The sequence below is a fragment of the Capra hircus genome, chromosome 11, assembly GCF_001704415.2.
Source record: "Capra hircus breed San Clemente chromosome 11, ASM170441v1, whole genome shotgun sequence".
Classification (NCBI taxonomy): Eukaryota; Metazoa; Chordata; class Mammalia; order Artiodactyla; family Bovidae; genus Capra; species Capra hircus.
The window spans coordinates 25703552-25722621 of NC_030818.1; the positions used below are offsets into that span (position 1 = coordinate 25703552).

The window sequence follows — 19070 nt, forward strand, 5'->3', positions numbered from 1 at the left end:
ATTTAATATAAAGACTGTCTAGCTTCAGAACAGACTCACGGATCCTCAGCTTTAGGTGGTTTCTCAAAAATGCAAGAGGGATCATTGTTAAACATTATAAATAATGGCTCATTTCTATGTATAGGAATCAAATCTTCCAGCTATCTCATGGTTATTCTTTGAAGGATTGAAAGAATAACTTTTTATTTGGAAATAACCTTAAAATGTGATGGAGAGTACCTATTCTTTCTGCATTAAATAGAATATAATAAATGTAAGCTTTACATGATGGATCAGGATCATTGTTTTATACATTAATTACTAAATTATGCTTTAATGCAACGACTTCTTCAAAGTTATTGAATTCCAGTGGGATGTTTATACTTATTCTCAACAACCAGAGAGAGTTTTTTCCTGAGGTCATGCTTCTAAATTTTTCTCTCTTTCCTAGAGACAAGTACTTACTATTGCTAATTTACCTGTCTTTAACCTTGCCTACATCAATTTGTAATTACTATCTCAACCACCTGAATAAGTAAATTATATAAAATACACAAACATCTACTCCAGGCTGACAAACAAATAATAAAAACTTGGTAAAATGAATTAAAACCTAGTAATAAAGGAAACCTCATAATCATAACTGCAATCAATCTTTAGCTTGCAGAAATGACTTTAGCCAAGAAACCTATTTGGCTGGATATAGAAACATTCATTTCAACACACAATTTCTATCTTTAATATACTCCTTTACCATTTACATATTTGTGTATTTAATATTACATGGTAATATTAAATTTTGAATATGGCCAACATCTCAGGTAGGTACCTCTATTTAAGCAGCTTACCTAGAAATTACTAAAACAAAAAAAATTCATTTTCTTACCAGTTTTAGCATCAGCAGAAGTCTGAAGAATCTTTACCATATAGCTTAAGCTCTCAGGGTTGCAGTTCAGTAATTTTGGCAAGTAATAATCAATCACATAAGATTTCTGATCCAGACTTCCTTCACACAGCACACAAAGAAGAGGGAAGACCCAAGTCTCGTGCCACTCGTCAATCCAAGTGCTGTCGGCAGCCTGGGATTTCAAACGACTCTTATGATTTTTAAACATGGTTTCCAAGAGGTCACTTGCATAAGGCACCAGAGACTGGTCCCCCATCACCTCTAAGATTTGCAATGGAATGGTTTTAGCTAATGCCAAAATATGGTCAACTCCTATGAAGTCTACTAAACAACCAAGGCATGTGTACTTTCCTTTACTATGCCATTCCAATCTCAGAAGACTCTCGGTCAGTTCAACAATGAAACGATCAGCAGACAAATCTGAACCTGACTCTTCTACAGTGAGCTGGTGCATTTGGAGAATATTTCTGAATATGATTTTGGTTTGGTGTCTCAAAGCATCCAGTGGATGTTCCCAGTGGGTATAGACATAGTCCAAAAGCCTCCTAACCACATCTGCATTCCCATTCAGGCTGTCCTTTAGGCTTGGGGAACTTGAGTCAAGGACTTGTATAGCTGAATTAGTCCAAGATGCCAAAATCCTAGACAGAAACATCTCCAGAGTTGACTCCTTGATCCTGAAGAAAAATGAGGCATATTAGTATAAACTGACAAACAAAAGGAGTCTAATTTTATAATCACTTAGACCTTAAAAATATAAAGAATGATCATAAAATTGAATTATCATTATATTTACAAAAAAAAATAAACACAGCCAAAACAAATCTCAAATCTTTCCATTTTGTAAAAGTTAATCCAAAAAAGCACCCAAGGAAACTTGGTTCATTATTTTAATTGTGGTGATGGTTTCACAGGTGTTTAAAAATGTACTCAGGGGCCAGGGAGGGGGAATATTAGAGTGAAGCAGGTTTCTCTGGAGGCGGAAATGAAAGTTGATTGTGGTGAGAGTTGTAAAACCCTATAAACATACTAAAGAAAAATAACTGAAATTGCACAATTTAAGTAGGTGAATTGTATGGAAAGTAAATTATACCTCAATAAAGCTGTTATAATGACTTCAAAATGTACATAACTTACATTAAAACACACACACACACAAAATACAATCCAATGAAGTCAGAGACCTCATAACAGTTCTGGCTTGGGTGCTTGTAGGTAATATGCTGTTAGGTAAGCATTTACTTTGCTAAGCTTCATTTTACCCATTCAATAGATTGGGTTTCCTATCCTATCTATCAGACATGTGAGGATCACAATGAACTACCTATGTTGATGTTATTCATAAACTCAAAAGCATTATCCATATACAAATATTTATGGTTTTTAAAAATGCTTACATAAGAGACTGAATGCTAAAATTAACTTGACAAAGTGTCACAAGTTAACCTCCACTAAAATTTCTCTCTGTGCCATCATCCCATCTTCTCCTGTTCTACCTTCACACCCACTTCATTCTCTAGACATATCTTCCTTTTAATTTAAGAATACCCTGACCACTTTTCACTGAACTACTAAGCAAGCTAACTTAGCTGCCATCTTATAAACATCTGACGAGCAAAGCAAAATATGAGACGAAACTCACTGTGAACTCAAGGTGAACAAAACATGCACAGTATTCAAAAGCAGGGCCTCCCCACTGGGGCCCATCCTCCCCTCCTGCCAGTCCAACATAGTGAGTGTCCCCTGACACAGGAAGAGGAGAGCTGACGGCCGGACATCAGCACAGCAAAGGCTCTTGCAGCAGCTCAAAAGCCACTCGGGGGCGCTGGTGGGGTCCACGGAACGGAGAAGCACACTACTTATCTGCAAAAATACAACAGAGCTGATATACATAAACGCCTCTAAAACTTTCCAGAGATACTTCAAAACATAAATGAAAAATGCTCTCTCCCCTGAAACATCTTGGGAAAAATAGCTGAACCTAAAGGCAAAAAGCCACAAGAGTTAAAATTATTATATCAAAAGGAAAAAAAATTGAATCTAAGTATATGGACCATTTTGCTGGTCTGAATGTACTGGGAGAGCACAACACACTGCCCCCTGCAGGTGGATAAGTGTACTAACTAATGCTTTTTTTAGAGGTGGTTTGAGAAATTAGAATTTTTAAACTTTTTCCTACTTTGTGTGAGCTCATAAAGCAGTACACATCTATTTTGCATAAAGTAATTTTGCTCTTAGTAAAGAACTAAAATAAGTTTCCTCAATAAGAAAAAAATACTGCTAGTACTAAATCCAAGAATTATGGCCCAAATTATGAACTTACACTGTCCATATAATCAAATTCACTGATTCTAGTACAATATCTGGGTTAGTCTTAAGAAAAATAACATATTTACCAAAAAGTTATTGCCAAATATACCTATACATCAATCTCTATATAATTTTTTTTTCCAGTTCCACCAGTTTATTGCTACCAACCTGCCTCCCTCCACCCTCCTCACGCCTGAGTGCTCAGTCATGTGACCCCATGGACTGCAGCCCACCAGGCTCCTCTGTCCATGGACTTTTTCAGGCAAGAATACTGTAGTGGGTTGCCATTTCCTTCTCCATCTGTATAATTTTAATGTTATAAGTATCTTTTATGATACTGAGAGATGGAACTGAAAACAACGCTAGGGAAAAACAAGGAAATACACCCAAAAATGTTGACAATGATTATCTTCATGAGATGGATTTACATGTGACCATTACTGCCTTCTTTCTGCTTTATCCAAATTTTTGAAACTGTCACTTATTTTATTATTTTTGTGGCTGTGCTGGGTCTTAGTTGCACCATGCAGGATCTTTTGTTGAGGCTCACGGGCTCTCTAGTTATGGCATAGAGGCTCAGTAGTTGCAGTGTGTGGGCTTGGCTGCTCCTCGGCACATGGGATCTTTAGTTCCCCAATCAGGGATTAAACCTATGTCCCCTGTATTGCAAAGTGGACTCTGAACCACTGGACTACCAGGGAAGTCCCAAGACTGTCAAAGACTGTCACTCATTATAAGAGAAAAGGGTAATCAGAAAGACTATGAAAAAAAAAATGTTTTAATTCACTCTTTATAAATATTTTTAAAACATGTTTAACTATCAACAAAGTACAATTCTAAACAGGACATGCACTTACCAAATCAGGAATCTTTTCAGGTGGATGAAACATAGCCTTAATAAAAAGAATAACAGCTAATCCAGATGTACTCTGAATTGTCTGTAAGAGACCATCTATTTGCAAAAAAGCAGAAAGCATGTATTAAACGATGATAGATACTGTAGTATAATAGAAAGAGCACATGCTGTGGGGCCAGAGTACTGGGTGCAATTTCTAGCTTTACCACTTACTAGGTTAAGCCTAGGTTAAGTTATTTTACTTCCCAGGGACTCAATTTTCTCTTCCGTAAATTGGGGAAAAAATAACTCTATCTGACACAACTGTTGTAAGGTTGAAATAGATAATGAACATAAAGGCTTTTATGCCCAGCACACAAATACTCAACCCAAACATTCATTCTCGCTTCCTCTCCATCTGCTGCCTCCCAGCACATGCCCCAGCAGTACCTCCTGGCCCCTCTCTTCCACTGCGGCGTGTGCATCTCAACTCCCACGTACATTACTTTTTCTGAAAGTGATTTCAGGGCTTGTGTAAAGAACCTACATCGGTACTAATTACAAACTCTGCTCTCATTGGCACTGTACCCGATGTAACCAAACTGTTGGCGTACTTCTTTTCATTATCTATTAGCCTCTGGTTTGTAAGAATGTATACAGAATAATACAGTGGATTACTCAACACAGGGTAAGAATTATGAATAGCTACTATAAACGACCTTCCAAAACTTTATTCTGCCCTTCATCCCACAGTTGTTCACTTTGACTTTGATTGGGACATCCATGTGCCCAAGCGAAGACAGGCTACCTGTTTCCTCAATCTTCCTTACAACTAAAGGTACCAGAGGACGATTCAGGCTACTGGAATATAAGTAGAAATCTCTTGGCTATTTTTTTTCTTTCAGATTAAAGGTAAAGATGTAACTGGTCCTCTTTCCTGCCCTGAATACAGACAAGAGGTCTGGAGGTAGAGCAGTCATATAGTAACCATGAAACAATAAACACGTGGATGAAAGCCAACATACTGAAGACGGCAAAGCAGAAAGGCAGAAATGTTTCATCCATTTAAAAAATATGATATGTCCTTTAATCTACAGGCACCCCCTTCGCCCTTTTCTTGTTATAATTTCTGTTGAAGAACTCTGGCCTTTTAACCTGTACAGTTTCCCACAATCTGGATGTTTGTTTACCCCTAGTGCAATTCAACACATTCTTCTGTCCTCTGTAATTCCTGCAAACTGGCAGGTGACTGAGAGGCGGATCAATCTCAAGTTCAATCCCTCTGGGAAAAACTACAAGTGGTAAAATCAAGACCACCAAGCAAGAGGCACGTGTTATCTGGTTGTCTCCTTCTGTAATGTTAACAGCCATTTATGCTTAATGCCCATCTCAAGTCACTGGGAGTTACAGAACATTTTCTCTCATTAACGACTTGGTTTCCTGGTGGTACAGATCATATGGACAGAATCAACGTGAGACATAAGGAGGAAGGATGACCCCACAGTGACCACGGGCATTATTTGAAGGAAGCACCTGCTGCTAAGGAAGAATGTATGGGCTACACTAAACTTTCCAGATCTTACCTTCAAATTTGGAAATTCCTCAAGAACTTTATTTCACTTTTTAAAGTCTGTGGCTTTTCAACACTAAAGTTGTCACGTTTTCTGCTTTGTATGCAATACACACATGCGCATACGCACAGACATACACACACACATTTAGAAAAGTCCTTCAGTGTTATCCCGATAAGTTGAACTGATATCTTTGAAAGAAAAGGTATTAAAACCTTATAATCCAGGATCTTTCCCCACTTTGAGGGGCTGAGGGAAAGGAAGTTCTATTATCACAGGTAAGTATTGAATATCTCATACCATTAGAAGTGAAAACAGATTAACACTCAATTATAATCATCATTTGTATGCTTCATACTTACCATCACTTAAAAAGTTGGTAAACATACTCAGCAGTCCACACATACTTTGCCAAATAGGAGAATTCTTCAAATGAAGTCTCTGGAAACCCTGTACTTTCTGTACTAACATCACTGAAACTCTAATGCTCACCAACAAGTCATTCATCAACTGCGTTTGAACAATATGATTTCCAGCCAATTTTCTACAACAAAGACAAGACATTATTACAAAAGAAAAGTCAAAATGTCACCTCTTTTCTCACCAAAACAGTTCCTCATCAAACAGCCAAAATCAATTTTAGATTATAATCAACATCTATACCTCTTTTTTCCATTCCCAGAAATATTCAATTATGTAGACATTTATTGCAAACTTTTGACACTGTTTTAACTTAGCTCAAAATTTTCCCTTTTTCTCAGCTAATGACTAACTTCATTTCTTCTTTTTGAGAGCAAAAATAACAAATCAAGAATAAATGACACAATTTTAAAATCTGAATACTCCCTAACTTTGCAATTTCCTTGACCTGACTTCCAAAATGTTCTCAGATTTTCTCCTATTTCACTTTTTTTATGCTTCTGAGACAACATGGCTAGTTCATCCTCTTCTCCCTGATGTCCTTACATTAGATTTCACTACAACTCAGTCCTTACCTCTTCTGTCCATCTAATTCACTCCCTTGATGCTGAGTTCATTTAGCTCATAAGCTTTAAATTATAATCTATATGCTGACAATTCCCCAATTTTCATCTCCAGCCCAGACCTCTCTTCCTAATTCCAGACTTGTATGTACAACTTTCTATTCAATATCTTCACCTGGATGTCTGACAAACATTTCAAGCTACATGAACTTATCTGCAATTCCACACTCGCTCCACCTGCTAGAATCTCTATCCTACAGAAAATGCAATTATCCTTTACTCCTTTCCCACTCACCATATCTGTAAGAAAATCCTGTGGTTCTACCTTCAAAATACATCCATTATTAGACCACCTCCACGGCTACTCCCAGCCACTCTCACCTCTCCCTCACTGTTACTGTCAGAGTCTCTGAACTAGTCTCCCAGCTTCTATGCCTGCTACTTGCAGTCTACTCTCAACACAGCAGAATGCAAGAGTGATATTAAAAGAAAAATCAGGGAAAACTGTTTGGGGGTTCCTCAAACAGTGACACATAGAATATTTATACGATCCAGCAATTCTACTTCTAAGTATATGCCAAGAGAACTGAAAGTAGAGACTCAAACTGTTATTTATGTATCAATGTTTATAGCAGCATTATTCACACTATTTACATCATTCACAACCCAAATGTTTATCAACAAGTAAATGCAGAAACAAAATGTGGTCTATGCATAAGATGGAATATGATTTCACCATAAAAAGGAATGAAATTCTGAAACAGGCTACAACAGAGATTAACCTTTAAAACATTATAAATAAGTCAGACAAAAAAAAAAGACAAACACTGTATTCCATTTATTTGAGGTATCCAGAATTCAAAGAGACAGAAAGTAGAATAGAGGCTACCAGTGGTTGTGGGAAGAGATAAAGACAGCGAATTTGCTTTTGGATACATCAAATCTGAGGCACCTGTAAATCATCCAAGTTGAGATGTCCAGAAGACAACCACTATAGAAGCCTACCACTCACAAGAGATCTAACTTGGAGCGATAAATCTGGGCATCCGAAGTATAGTGATGTGGCTGACACCAAAGAAGTGGACGATCCGAAGCAGTCAAGATTAACAGAATGGAAAGGACAGGACTCACACTGAAGAGATGAGCAGAGAAAGAGAAGCCTAAAAGGCGGCGAGGGGGAGCTCCTGGTAAGGCAAAAGAGATCTTAGGTTAAAGATGGCACACAGGTGTTACTTTTACTCTCCCCTCAGAGCCTCCCTAAACCACAGCCAAGGGATTTAAAACATTAAAAGAGATAAATACACAAGGGCAACAAACAGACAACAAGACAATACTAAAATTTTAATAGCAGATGGATGAGTGATAACTGACTTAACAGAATCAAGAATGATTCTGAATCCTAAGTCAGAGAACACACCCAGAGCAACCTGATTTGCAGCCTCTAAGGGCTAAAAAATTGTTGCCACCAGGTGCTCCTTGACATGAAGGAAAATGTAGGGATGAAAACAGGAAGAGTGGTTACAAGTCTGTTGAAGAAGAATGCCAACTCTGGGCCATACCTGCCAGCTAGCAAACATTCCTTGGTTTTACCTCTAGGGAAGGTAAAACAGCAAGTGACTGGACAGGAAGAGAACACACAAAGTTAAGGCAATGATACCGTATTGCAAGCAGGAGAATTAGGAAAATGTCTGCACAACAAATGCTAAATGTCAAAATCTCAGCTTTAGTCCCTCACTCAGCAACCAGAATATTAAGCCAGTGGTTTGAAAAGGTTCTTCCTTGGCAAATCCACTACTCATGCAAAAAGACCTAAAGATACTGACATCAAGGGTTCCCCAAAGAAACAGTCCAGCTAGACCAGACTTCAATAAGGCCTACAATCAACCCCATCCATACGTGTGTATGTGCTTAGTCGTTTAGTCATGTCCAACTCTTTGCAACCCAATGGATTGCAGCCCACCAGGCTCCTTTGTCCATGGGGATTCTCCAAGAAAAGAATACTGGAGTGGGTTGCCCTGCCCTCCTCCAGGGGATTTTCCCAACTCAGGGATAGAACCCAGGTCTTCCGCACTGCAGGTGGATTCTTTACTGTCTGAGCCACCAGGGAAGCCCCCATCCTTACGTACAGAGGTTCAAATCAAGTCTCAGTGCCCCAGTCTTAAATGGGCACTCAGACAAGGATTACCAGACTTCCAAGGAAAGCTTCTGGCAACAAACATACTGACCAAAAGCAGCAAACAAATAAGCAGCTTGAAAGAAACACAGACCTATGTAAAGATACGAAAACTTTAAAAAAAGAAAACTCTACTATTAACATCCTTAGAGAGATAACAGAGCATATGTCATCCACGAAATAACAACAGGATGCTATGAAAAAGAAACACTCAGGTAAAGAAAAGAACTCTTCCCTTTCTCAGTTATTCTCATAACTTATTTGATTTTTTTAAATTAAATATCAAATCTCAAAAAATAAATTTAAATAATTACATCTAATATTAATGGAGAGGGATGGAAAGAAGTACACTCTGGACCCTTCTTAAAAATTTCCTTGTACAAAGACAAGGCGTGTGTGCATGCTAAGTCGCATCAGTCATGTCTGACTCTTTGCGACCCCATGGAATGTAGCCCACCAGGGTCCTCTGTCCATGGAATTCTCCAGGCAAGATTATTGGAGTGGGTTGCCATGCCCTCCTCCAGGGGAGTTTCCCGACCCAGGGATAGAGCCCGCGTCTCCTGCGGCTCCCACACTGCAAGCAGATTCTTTACCACTCAGCCCAGGGAAGCCCGTACAAAGATAACGTACGCAGAGGCACGAGCATGAAGACACGAAACACTTGCCTGTTTTCTTCTGAGATTTCAATTAAACTCTTCTGCAGAAAATGAAGCACTGAAACAAAAAGGACATAGGAAAAAATCAGAATCTAAAACTGTGAACTCTGACTCCAGCACAAGAAAATATTTCAAATCATTGCTACCTAAAACGATATCATAAAAGTAGAAATTTAAAAGGAAGGAGCGTAATATACCTTCATCATCGGTAGTACTCCACCTACTGCCAAGAAACTTAAAAGAATCAGTTACAAAATTACTTATACACGCAGTCACCTCTCAGAATAAAATAAAATAGAACTTACCATTTTCAAGAAGATTATTAACACTTGATCTACCTGTGGGGAGAAAATTAACACTGGTAAGGAGTTTCAGAACTAAAATTAACACCATTCAAAACACTGATGGAACGACAGATGTTAGCCAGAAAAAGTACTAGAAAAAAGCTAGCTTACCCAAGTCAAAGTTTTCCATACAGGAAGATATATTGTCGATAACTCTTCTGTAAGAGTAGAGATCAGTACTCGTATTCAATTCTTCCTGAAGACGAGAAGTAAAACTTTGTGTAGCCTCAATTAGAAAAAATTCAGGTAGGCCATTTAGTGAGCTAGAAAAAAAAACCAAATATTAAAAATTTGACAACCTTAGAGCATGTTCAAGGAAATGTTGGGAGGGAAGAGAATATTACAAATGAAGAAACACTCAACTGTATCTTCAAAATACAGTCAGAAAATAGCTTCACACCACTATCATTGGAACTCCTTGGTCTAGCACCTCTCCTCTGGTCTTCCTGTTTCCAACCTGCTTCACTCTCTTTCCAAGGACTAACCTAAACAGAGCAGCCAGACGAATATTACTAAAACACCATTTATTCTTCTGCCTAAAACCATTCTACAACATCCTTCTCAGCCAATGCAGCAGTCAAAGTGCTTACAATGACTTATGAGACTTTATACAATATGGCCCCCCCATTATCTCTCTGGTTCATCTTGATCCTTGTTCACTTAGCTCTAGCTACACAGCCTTCCTTCACTCCAACAACATGCCAAAGTCTTTGTACTTGTCATTTCCTCCACCTGGAGTTCTCTTCTCTCAAATATCCCATAGATTATTTCCCATTAATCATTTCCTCATCCCTTTCAGGTCAGTCTCAAAGATCACCTGATCAATGACACTAAACAAAGATATCTGAAAAGACTACTATATTTTAAACTGTAGCCCTCACCCCCATCCTTGGTACTCCCTTTCCTACTTCTCTGCTTTATTTCTTTATCCATAGCACTCATTCCCTGTAATTCCGGTATATTTTGCTTATTTTTCTATCTCCTGTCTTCCTCTTAGAAATAACCTCCATTCTGGACTGTTTCATTCACTGTGTCCCCAATGCCTAAAAGAATACTTGACACATAGTAGATAACAGTAAAAGTCTACTGAATGGATAAATTAAATACAATGCAAATTTTACCACAGTTAATCTAAATTAACATTTTTAAAAATATTGACTCAACAATTCTAAAGTTTTTCTGGAAGGAAAAAATATTGAGAAATAGGAATATTGAAGATTACAATTTAGCAATACCTATTAAAAAGCATCACTACCAACAAAGCTAGTGGAGGTGATGGAATTCGATTTGAGCTATTTCAAATCCCGGAAGATGATGCTGTGAAAGTGCTCACTCAATATGCCAGCAAATTTGGAAAACTCAGCAGTGGCCACAGGACTGGAAAAGGGCAGTTTTCATTCCAATCCCCAAGAAAGGCAATGCCAAAGAATGCTCAAACTACCGCACAATTGCACTCATCTCACACGCTAGTAAAATAATGCTCAAAATTCTCCAAGCCAGGCTTCAGCAATATGTGAACCGTGAACTTCCTGATGTTCAAGCTGGTTTTAGAAAAGGCAGAGGAACCAGAGATCAAATGGCCAACATCCAATCGATCACCGAAAAAACAAGAGAGTTCCAGAAAAACATCTATTTCTGCTTTATTGACTGTGCCAAAGCCTTTGACTTTGTGGATCACAATAAACTGTGGAAAATTCTGAAAGAGATGGGAATACCAGACCACCTGACCTGCCTCTTGAGAAATCTGTATGCAGGTCAGGAAGCAACAGTTAGAACTGGACATGGAACGACAGACTGGTTCCAAATAGGAAAAGGAGTACGTCAAGGCTGTATATTGTCACCCTGCTTATTTAACTTATATGCAGAGTACATCATGAGAAACGCTGGACTGGAAGAAGCACAAGCTGGAATCAAGATTGCCAGGAGAAATATCAATAACCTCAGATATGCAGATGACACCACCCTTACGGCAGAAAGTGAACTAAAAAGCCTCTTCATGAAAGTGAAAGAGTAAAGTGAAAAAGTTGACTTAACGCTCAACATTCAGAAAACGAAGATCATGGCATCTGGTCCCATCAGTTCATGGGAAATAGATGGGGAAACAGTGAAAACAGTGTCTGACTTTATTTTGGGGGGCTCCAAAATCACTGCAGATGGTGACTGGAGCCATGAAGTTAAAAGACACTTACCCCTTGGAAGGAGTTATGACCAACCTAGATAGCATATTCAAATCAGAAACGTTACTTTGCCAACAAAGGTCCATCTAGTCAAGGCTATGGTTTTTCCACTGGTCATGTATGGATGTGAAAGTTGGACTATAAAGAAAGCTGAGCGCTGAAGAATTGATGCTTTTGAACTGTGGTGTTGGAGAAGACTCTTGAGAGGCCCTTAGACTGCAAGGAGATCCAACCAGTCCATTCTAAAGGAGATCAGTCCTGGGTGTTCTTTGGAAGGACTGATGCTAAACCTGAAACTCCAGTACTTTGGCCACTGCATGCGAAGAGTTGACTCATTGGAAAAGACTTTGATGCTGGGAGGGATTGGGGGCAGGAGGAGAAAGGGACGACAGAGGATGAGATGGCTGGATAGCATCACTGACTCGATGGACATGAGTTTGGGTGAACTCTGGGAGTTGGTGTTGGACAGGGAGGCCTGGCGTGCTGCGATTCATGGGGTTGCAAAGAGTCGGACACGACTGAGTGACTGAAGTGAACTGAACATACAACTTTAAGTTTTTACACTAAGCATATATTTCTATATTACCTATGTAATTAAAAACATTTAAACAAAAACAGATAGGACAGAGAGAAAAAAAACAGTAGGGTGACAGGTTTAAATTTAACCAATAATTACATTACATGTAAATATACTAAACCAGGAGTCTGCAAACTATAGCCTACAGCCTATTTTTTTAAGGTCTGTGACCTAAGAACCCTTTTACATTTTTAAAGAATTATAATAAATGAATAAACAAGACAAAACAAAGACAAAATTGTATGAATGAAATTGCTAAGTGATATATTTCATTTCAGTTCTACCAAAGAGGGAACCTTAAATACTAGTTACTTTCGGTCAAACTGAACATTTACAGTGCCTAACTTTGCTTTCTTTTTTTTCTTACCTTGCCAAGACTTTCTTCAAGGGATTCTTTAGAGTCAAAGAAAGATAAATGCCTGCTAAAATATCCAAACAACTTCGAATAGTGGGATCACATGTGCCATTTTTATTTGCTTTCTCCAGTAAGGGCACAATCTATAATCAAAAAAATTCAAAGTTATAGTAATTGTTTTCTAATATCAAGTATAGCAAAGTAACATGGATTCAAATACTTTAAGTCTCAATTTTAATGTGTAATATTTTCCAACTACACTGTTTTAAACACCTATTTCAATATTTATTAACTTTTTAAACCATGCTCCCAACACTCAATCTACCCTCCAGACCCACCTTCATTGAAAATTACTGACTTGTTAATGGCTTAAAGTACAGGAATTCTGTAGCATTACTGAAAACCAATGATATATTTAACTGCTTTCCAAAAAATACTATGCAAGTTCAAATGATAAATCCTAATATCAAAACACTGGTCAGGACAATTTTTACATTTTACGTTAACTTTTTAATGCATCTGCTAAAAAGTTTTGAAGATCCAGATCGATAGAAATATTTTTTTGATTTATCTCCACCAAAAAGGTATGCACTATTATCTCATCATCCTACCTATATACAACTCCAACAGTGGTAAAGCCTCAATATAGCTTACATTGCCACTTTGAATAAAAAAAATCATAAAATGAATAGAAAAAAAAATTCCTATTCTTTAATGATACCTCAGTATGAAATAATTAGGAGCCTGGAGAAGGAAATAGCAACCAAATCCAGTATCGTTGCCTGGGAAATCCCATGGACAGAAGAGCCTGGCAGGTTACAGTCTATGGGGTACAAAAGAGTCCACAGGACTTGGCGACTAAACAGCAACACATGTATATATAAGGATGATTCATTCTGCTGTACAGTAGTAGTAACAAACATTGGGAGCATATATATATTCCAAATGTAAAAAAATAATTAGGAGCCAAAAATTATCGGTTAATTTCAGGACTTCCTTGGTGGCTCAGTTGATTTCAGAAGCCCATAATAGCATGATAACCTCCAGGATGCATCCATGAACATCAGATCAGCCTTACCTGTTTAACATAACGGATCTGTGACACTCCATCAGTGAGTTGTACACAATGCAACAGCAAAGAAGCTAGATTTTTCCCTTCCACATCAGCCAAGGCTATATAAAACAAAACACAACAAAAATTTCTTCGGTGATTTCACAATATATAGATAAGAGTTTATCTTTGTTATGTGTTCTATAAAATTTAAACATTTATAAACAAAACCCAGGAGAACTTAGACTGAAGCCAGACGTTTAAGAAAACCATTTTATATCCAAAACTGAATGTAAAGAACATGGAATAATTAAATTCCAAGAGTCTGAACATTCTGTGATATGGAGTCCCAGAGATAAATAAACCATTTGCAACCCAGAAAAGAGATAAACAAGTCAGAAATCACTTACATTTCAAAGTTTCAAGGTCCTGATGACAAACGGTCAATGAAGTAACTTGTGTTTCTTTCTTCTTCTTTACACCCATTTTAAATAGAATTAACAGTAGTCGCTACAAGAAAGAAGAGTTTTAAGACACTGCTTAAGGACTTCCCTGGTGGTCCAGCGGCTAAGGCTCCATGCTCCCAATGCAGGGGCCTGGGTTCGATACTTGGTCAGGGAACCAGATCCCGCACGCCACAACTAAGAGTGCGAATCTGCAGTGAAGATGAAAGATCCTGCGTGCTGCAACTAAGATCAGCACAGCTAAACAAACAACAACTACATAAATAAAAAAAGAGACTGTCTAATGCACTGAAAAACTCTGTGTGTTGACATTTGGCGCCAGATAATTCTTTGCCACAGGGTATCATCCCAAGCACTGTAGGACATGGCCTCTGCCCACTAGATAGATGCCAATAGCACCCTTCCTCTGCTGCTGCTGCTGCTGCTGCTAAGTCGCTTCAGTCGTGTCCGACTCTGCAACCCCATAGATGGCAGCCCACCAGGCTCCCCCGTCCCTGGGATTCTCCAGGCAAGAACACTGGAGTGGCCTTCTTCCTCTAAGTTGTGGCAACAGAAAAAGGTCTCCAGTAATTGCCAAATGTCCCCTGGGGAGCATAGTTGCCACAGGCTAAAACTACTACCCTAAGGATGGCTGTTTTGAAAAACTTTTTTTAGACTCAAGAAGAGTTTATTACTGTCTAAGGTTACTTTTACCTACCCAGTCTTTGTATTTTAAATACAGCAAACCTTCATTTTAAACAAATAAACCAGAACAGCTTTTCAAAAATACAGTAGGCCTACCTTATCTCTGTGACTTCTTGGATTGACAGATCAGGAGGTATCCCAACAAGCTGTATCTTGATTTCTGAAAAATATTTGATAAAGGCAACTTTCACGTACTATCCCTGTGAGTTTGCTTTCAGCTAACAGGATTCACAATAGGCTGAACAAAGATACTCAAAGGATACACACTCAAGAGTACCACGTGGTCTGAAGACAAGTCGCTAGGGAAATGCCACATGGGGCTCTCTTCTTGAGGATTTTTAGTGGTGTTTATCATGTAGACATTAGAGGACATAATACAGTGAATTAAGAAACGACACAGAGCTAGGAGCATCCAACAGAGTGTTGGATGATAGAATCAGGATTTAAAAAGTGACCAATAAACTGGAATAAACTTACCAAGATGAAATAGAAATAAATGTAAGATGCTGCTTTTGGATAAGAACAATACAGTACAGGATTTATAATACCCAGAAATACAGGATGGGGAGAAGGTAGGAGAGATAAAATGTGATTTGAAACAATTCAACATGTGGTTTGTGAGCCACAAGCCAATAGTACAACATGACTTAAAAACCACATTAGAAATCAGCTAGACCAATGGATGGTCATCTTCACAGGTCAGGGAATGTATGGAGCATTAGGCGCTGTGCTAGTAGCCATATCTTAAGGAGCCATAGCAAATGATGGATCTTCTAAGCTTCCCTGATAGCTCAGTTGGTAAAGAATCTGCCTGCAATGCAGGAGACCCCAGTTAGATTCCTGGGTCGGGAAGATGTGCTGGAGAAGGGAGAGGCTACCCACTCCAGTATTCTTGGGTTTCCCTTGTGGCTCAGCTGGTAAAGAATCCACCTGCAATGCAGGAGACCTGGGTTCAGTCCCCGGTTTGGGAAGATCCCCTGGAGAAGGAAAAGGTTACCCACTCCAGTACTCTGGTCTGGAGAATTCCATGGACTCTATAGTTCATGGGGTCGCAAAGAGTCGGACACAACTGAGACACTTTCACTTTCCAAGGAACAGCCAGATTTCTGAAGGTCCTGGAAAGCACTTCCCTTCAGAAAACAGTTCAAACCAAAGGTGTCTGGCCTAGAGAAAAGAGGACAGGATGAGTGCCTTAAAAGAGCTGCTGTTGGAAGACTGATTGGGAGAAAGAGGAATAGATTTTATTCTGTAGTTTTCGGGGGTTTTTTCTTTTTTTTGGCCACATTGCTGCACAGCTTGCAGGATCTCAGTTCCCTGGACCAGAGATTGAACCCAGGGTCATAGCAGTTATAGCGCTGAGTCCTAACCAATGGACCACCAGGGAAGTCTCAGATGTCTTCTGTCTTAGATGGCTATAGAATTAGGAGATGTCAGTGCAAGCTTCAGGGAGGCCAATTACAGCTTAATACAAAGGAAGAAATCTATGGTTCAATTATAAAATGAGCTGCCTTTCAGAGAACTTTCCAACACTGAGAATATCCAAACAGAAATTCAATGAACCCTTTTAACCTGGATCCCTACAATAAACTCTTAACTGGTCTCCAAACTTTTATCCTGCTTCTGAAGAGTCCATTCTTTTCACAGTCATCAAAGCAATTTTTTTTCAAATATAACTACTCTCTTGCTTAAAAATTTCTAAGGGCTTTCATTTATACTTAGAATAAAATATAAATTGGAGACTTTGGCCTTCAAGGCCTAAATAACCTGGCCCTTCCTTCCTCTGCAGTTCATTTCAAATCAATCTTCTCTTCACCATCTAGGTGACTTTGTATGCCCTGATATCTCTATTGTTAGGCTTATTCCACCAAATCTTTGCAAGGCCAACTCCTCACCATTCAGGTCTCTTCCCAAACATTACCTCTTCTAAGAAGCCTTCCATGGACACTATTTAAAATTCCACCACTTCTACTCACATATAGGTCATTTCTATTGCTTTATTTTCTTTATAGCACTTACTACTACCTGAACTTACAAGAAATTGTTTATTTGCATATATGTCTCCCCTAGTAATAAATTCAATGAAGGCAGCAGTTGAATCTGTTTTACTCACTGTTTTAATCATCAGTTCCCAAAACAGTACCTGGCATATATCAGGTCCTTAAAATTTTTTGATGAATAAACTAATGAGTTAACAAACATTTATCAGTGATGTACTAAAAAGGATGTGTACTTTTAACAGCAGAAAAGTGGACTACTTGTCATCTTAAGTAAATTCTATATCCAAGTGACAAGCTAGTCCTGACACTGAGGAACCTATGGTCCCTCTGCAAGGTAAGAAATTAACACAGCAGTGAAATAGGAAAACGCACTTAACAGAAAATAGTAATAAAAATGGACACTGCTAGAAAGGCATCGACAAGGTAAAAATTTGAAAAGCGACATGATTAAATCAAGGGGAATAGCACTAGGGAACACTTCCCAGGTAAGTCACCAATATACAAAGCTTAGAAGGGACAGAAATAGGCAAATGGGGAGACGATTCTGTGATGAATGGTGAGCAAACCTGCCGCAGAATTTTATCTTGGAACCCTTAAGACTGCACAAAGAGGTTTGGTGCTTATGCGTGCTCAGTGGATGCCCAAACGTTTGTCCTCCCAAGAGTGGAAAATTTCGTGCCCACCTTAAGGCACTCCTTAAGTGGCCAGAAGATGCTCAGTAAATTACACTCCTCTTGCACCCCACTGCCTGCTTCCCTTATGATTGCTGTTCCAGTGAAACCTACACCTTTCTGGCTGACTCCCACAAACATTCTGTGGACAATTTCCCAACCACGTGGAGTCTAGGGAATGACCAGCGGCGGGGGTGGGGGTGGGGGTTAAAGTGCTATCTCCATGGAGACCTAAGCTTCCGGAAATCAGGTTCAAGACCGCCAAATTCTCGCGTAACTATAGAACGGGAATTGATGTGCATCCCCTGGCTGCCCTAGTAAAGTGGCCGAGCGGTAGAGAGTCGCGCATTACCGCGGCTCTGGCAAAGAAGACGCCTGGAAGCCAAACCTCGTGCCCGTGAGCGTCTGAGAAGAGTCGCAGCAGTCAGGATGAGTCCCGGAAGCTGGTCTAGTTCTACGGTGTCTCGGTAGCTCACAACGGGGTCTGTAGTCGATTACCCGGTCCGGGCGAGGAAGGGAAGTAATTGACGTGGAGGAAGCATCATCGCGAGAATTGAGCCACGGCGCTCCTCCAATCAGGAGTTCAGATAGGTGTTGATGTCACCGGGAACCGGCGCTAGTGAATTTTGACTCTACTTTAAAGAGAGCGCGGAGTGCTTCACCCACTGCCTTGGCTTGACCAGGCGCCGCTCGCCTCCTTCCGTTTAGGGCAGTTTTTATTGTGGGCTCCACACCCCTGAGTGCCTGAAAAGCACTTTTGCCTGAATCCAGACGTTCCACCCTCCTCCCACTCCGCCTCCTCAACGCAGAAACAGAGAGAAAACTGCCTCCGGGCCGCTAGAACGGAAGCCTAAAGACTTAAGAGCCTATGAAATGGGGTACGGGGTGGGACGGGCAGTCCCCTGAAACTACTGTTTGAACTTTGGCTAAGATGAGGAAAGGATGACAGCCCTCTCCGGTATTCTTGCCTGGAGAATTCCATGAACAGAGGAGCCTGGCTGGTCTGCAGTCCTTGAGGTTGCAAAGAGTCTCAGGTGACTGACGAACACGATAACCACGTTTTATCAGATGGTTCAGACCTTTAAAAAAATGCATAAATAAAATAAGTAGGTGCCAACTTTTACTGTATCATCACGGACTCAATTGCCATCAGTTTAAGCCAAGTCCAGGGGATAGTGAAGGAAAGGGAAGCCTGGCTTGCTGCAGTCTTTGGGATCGCAAACAGTCAGACACGACTTAGCGACTGAACAACAACCTCTACTCTAGAAGCTGGGGAGGGGGGCGGTGGGGATGGTTAAATAAAGAAATAAACACTGAGGCTATCTATATTCAAGTG

General features: G+C 39.5%; 1 protein-coding gene across 2 annotated transcripts in view; it reads right to left on the reverse strand.

Moving 5' to 3' along the window:
- Positions 1 to 18930, reverse strand: part of THADA (THADA, armadillo repeat containing) — a 328090-nt gene extending 309160 nt beyond the window's left edge. The window contains exons 1-12 of one of the 2 annotated variants that reach the window (XM_013967596.2): positions 18123 to 18930; positions 15163 to 15226; positions 14329 to 14428; positions 13946 to 14040; positions 12880 to 13010; positions 9870 to 10021; positions 9720 to 9752; positions 9424 to 9472; positions 5965 to 6146; positions 4054 to 4148; positions 2529 to 2749; positions 866 to 1563 (exon numbers count right to left, since the gene is read on the reverse strand). In XM_013967596.2, coding sequence (XP_013823050.2) covers positions 866 to 1563; positions 2529 to 2749; positions 4054 to 4148; positions 5965 to 6146; positions 9424 to 9472; positions 9720 to 9752; positions 9870 to 10021; positions 12880 to 13010; positions 13946 to 14040; positions 14329 to 14404 — 1732 coding nt within the window. In that variant the 5' untranslated portion in view covers positions 14405 to 14428; positions 15163 to 15226; positions 18123 to 18930. Of the gene's footprint in view, positions 1 to 865; positions 1564 to 2528; positions 2750 to 4053; positions 4149 to 5964; positions 6147 to 9423; positions 9473 to 9719; positions 9753 to 9869; positions 10022 to 12879; positions 13011 to 13945; positions 14041 to 14328; positions 14429 to 15162; positions 15227 to 18086 lie in introns of both variants that reach the window. The other variant, XM_013967597.2, reaches the window with a different exon arrangement.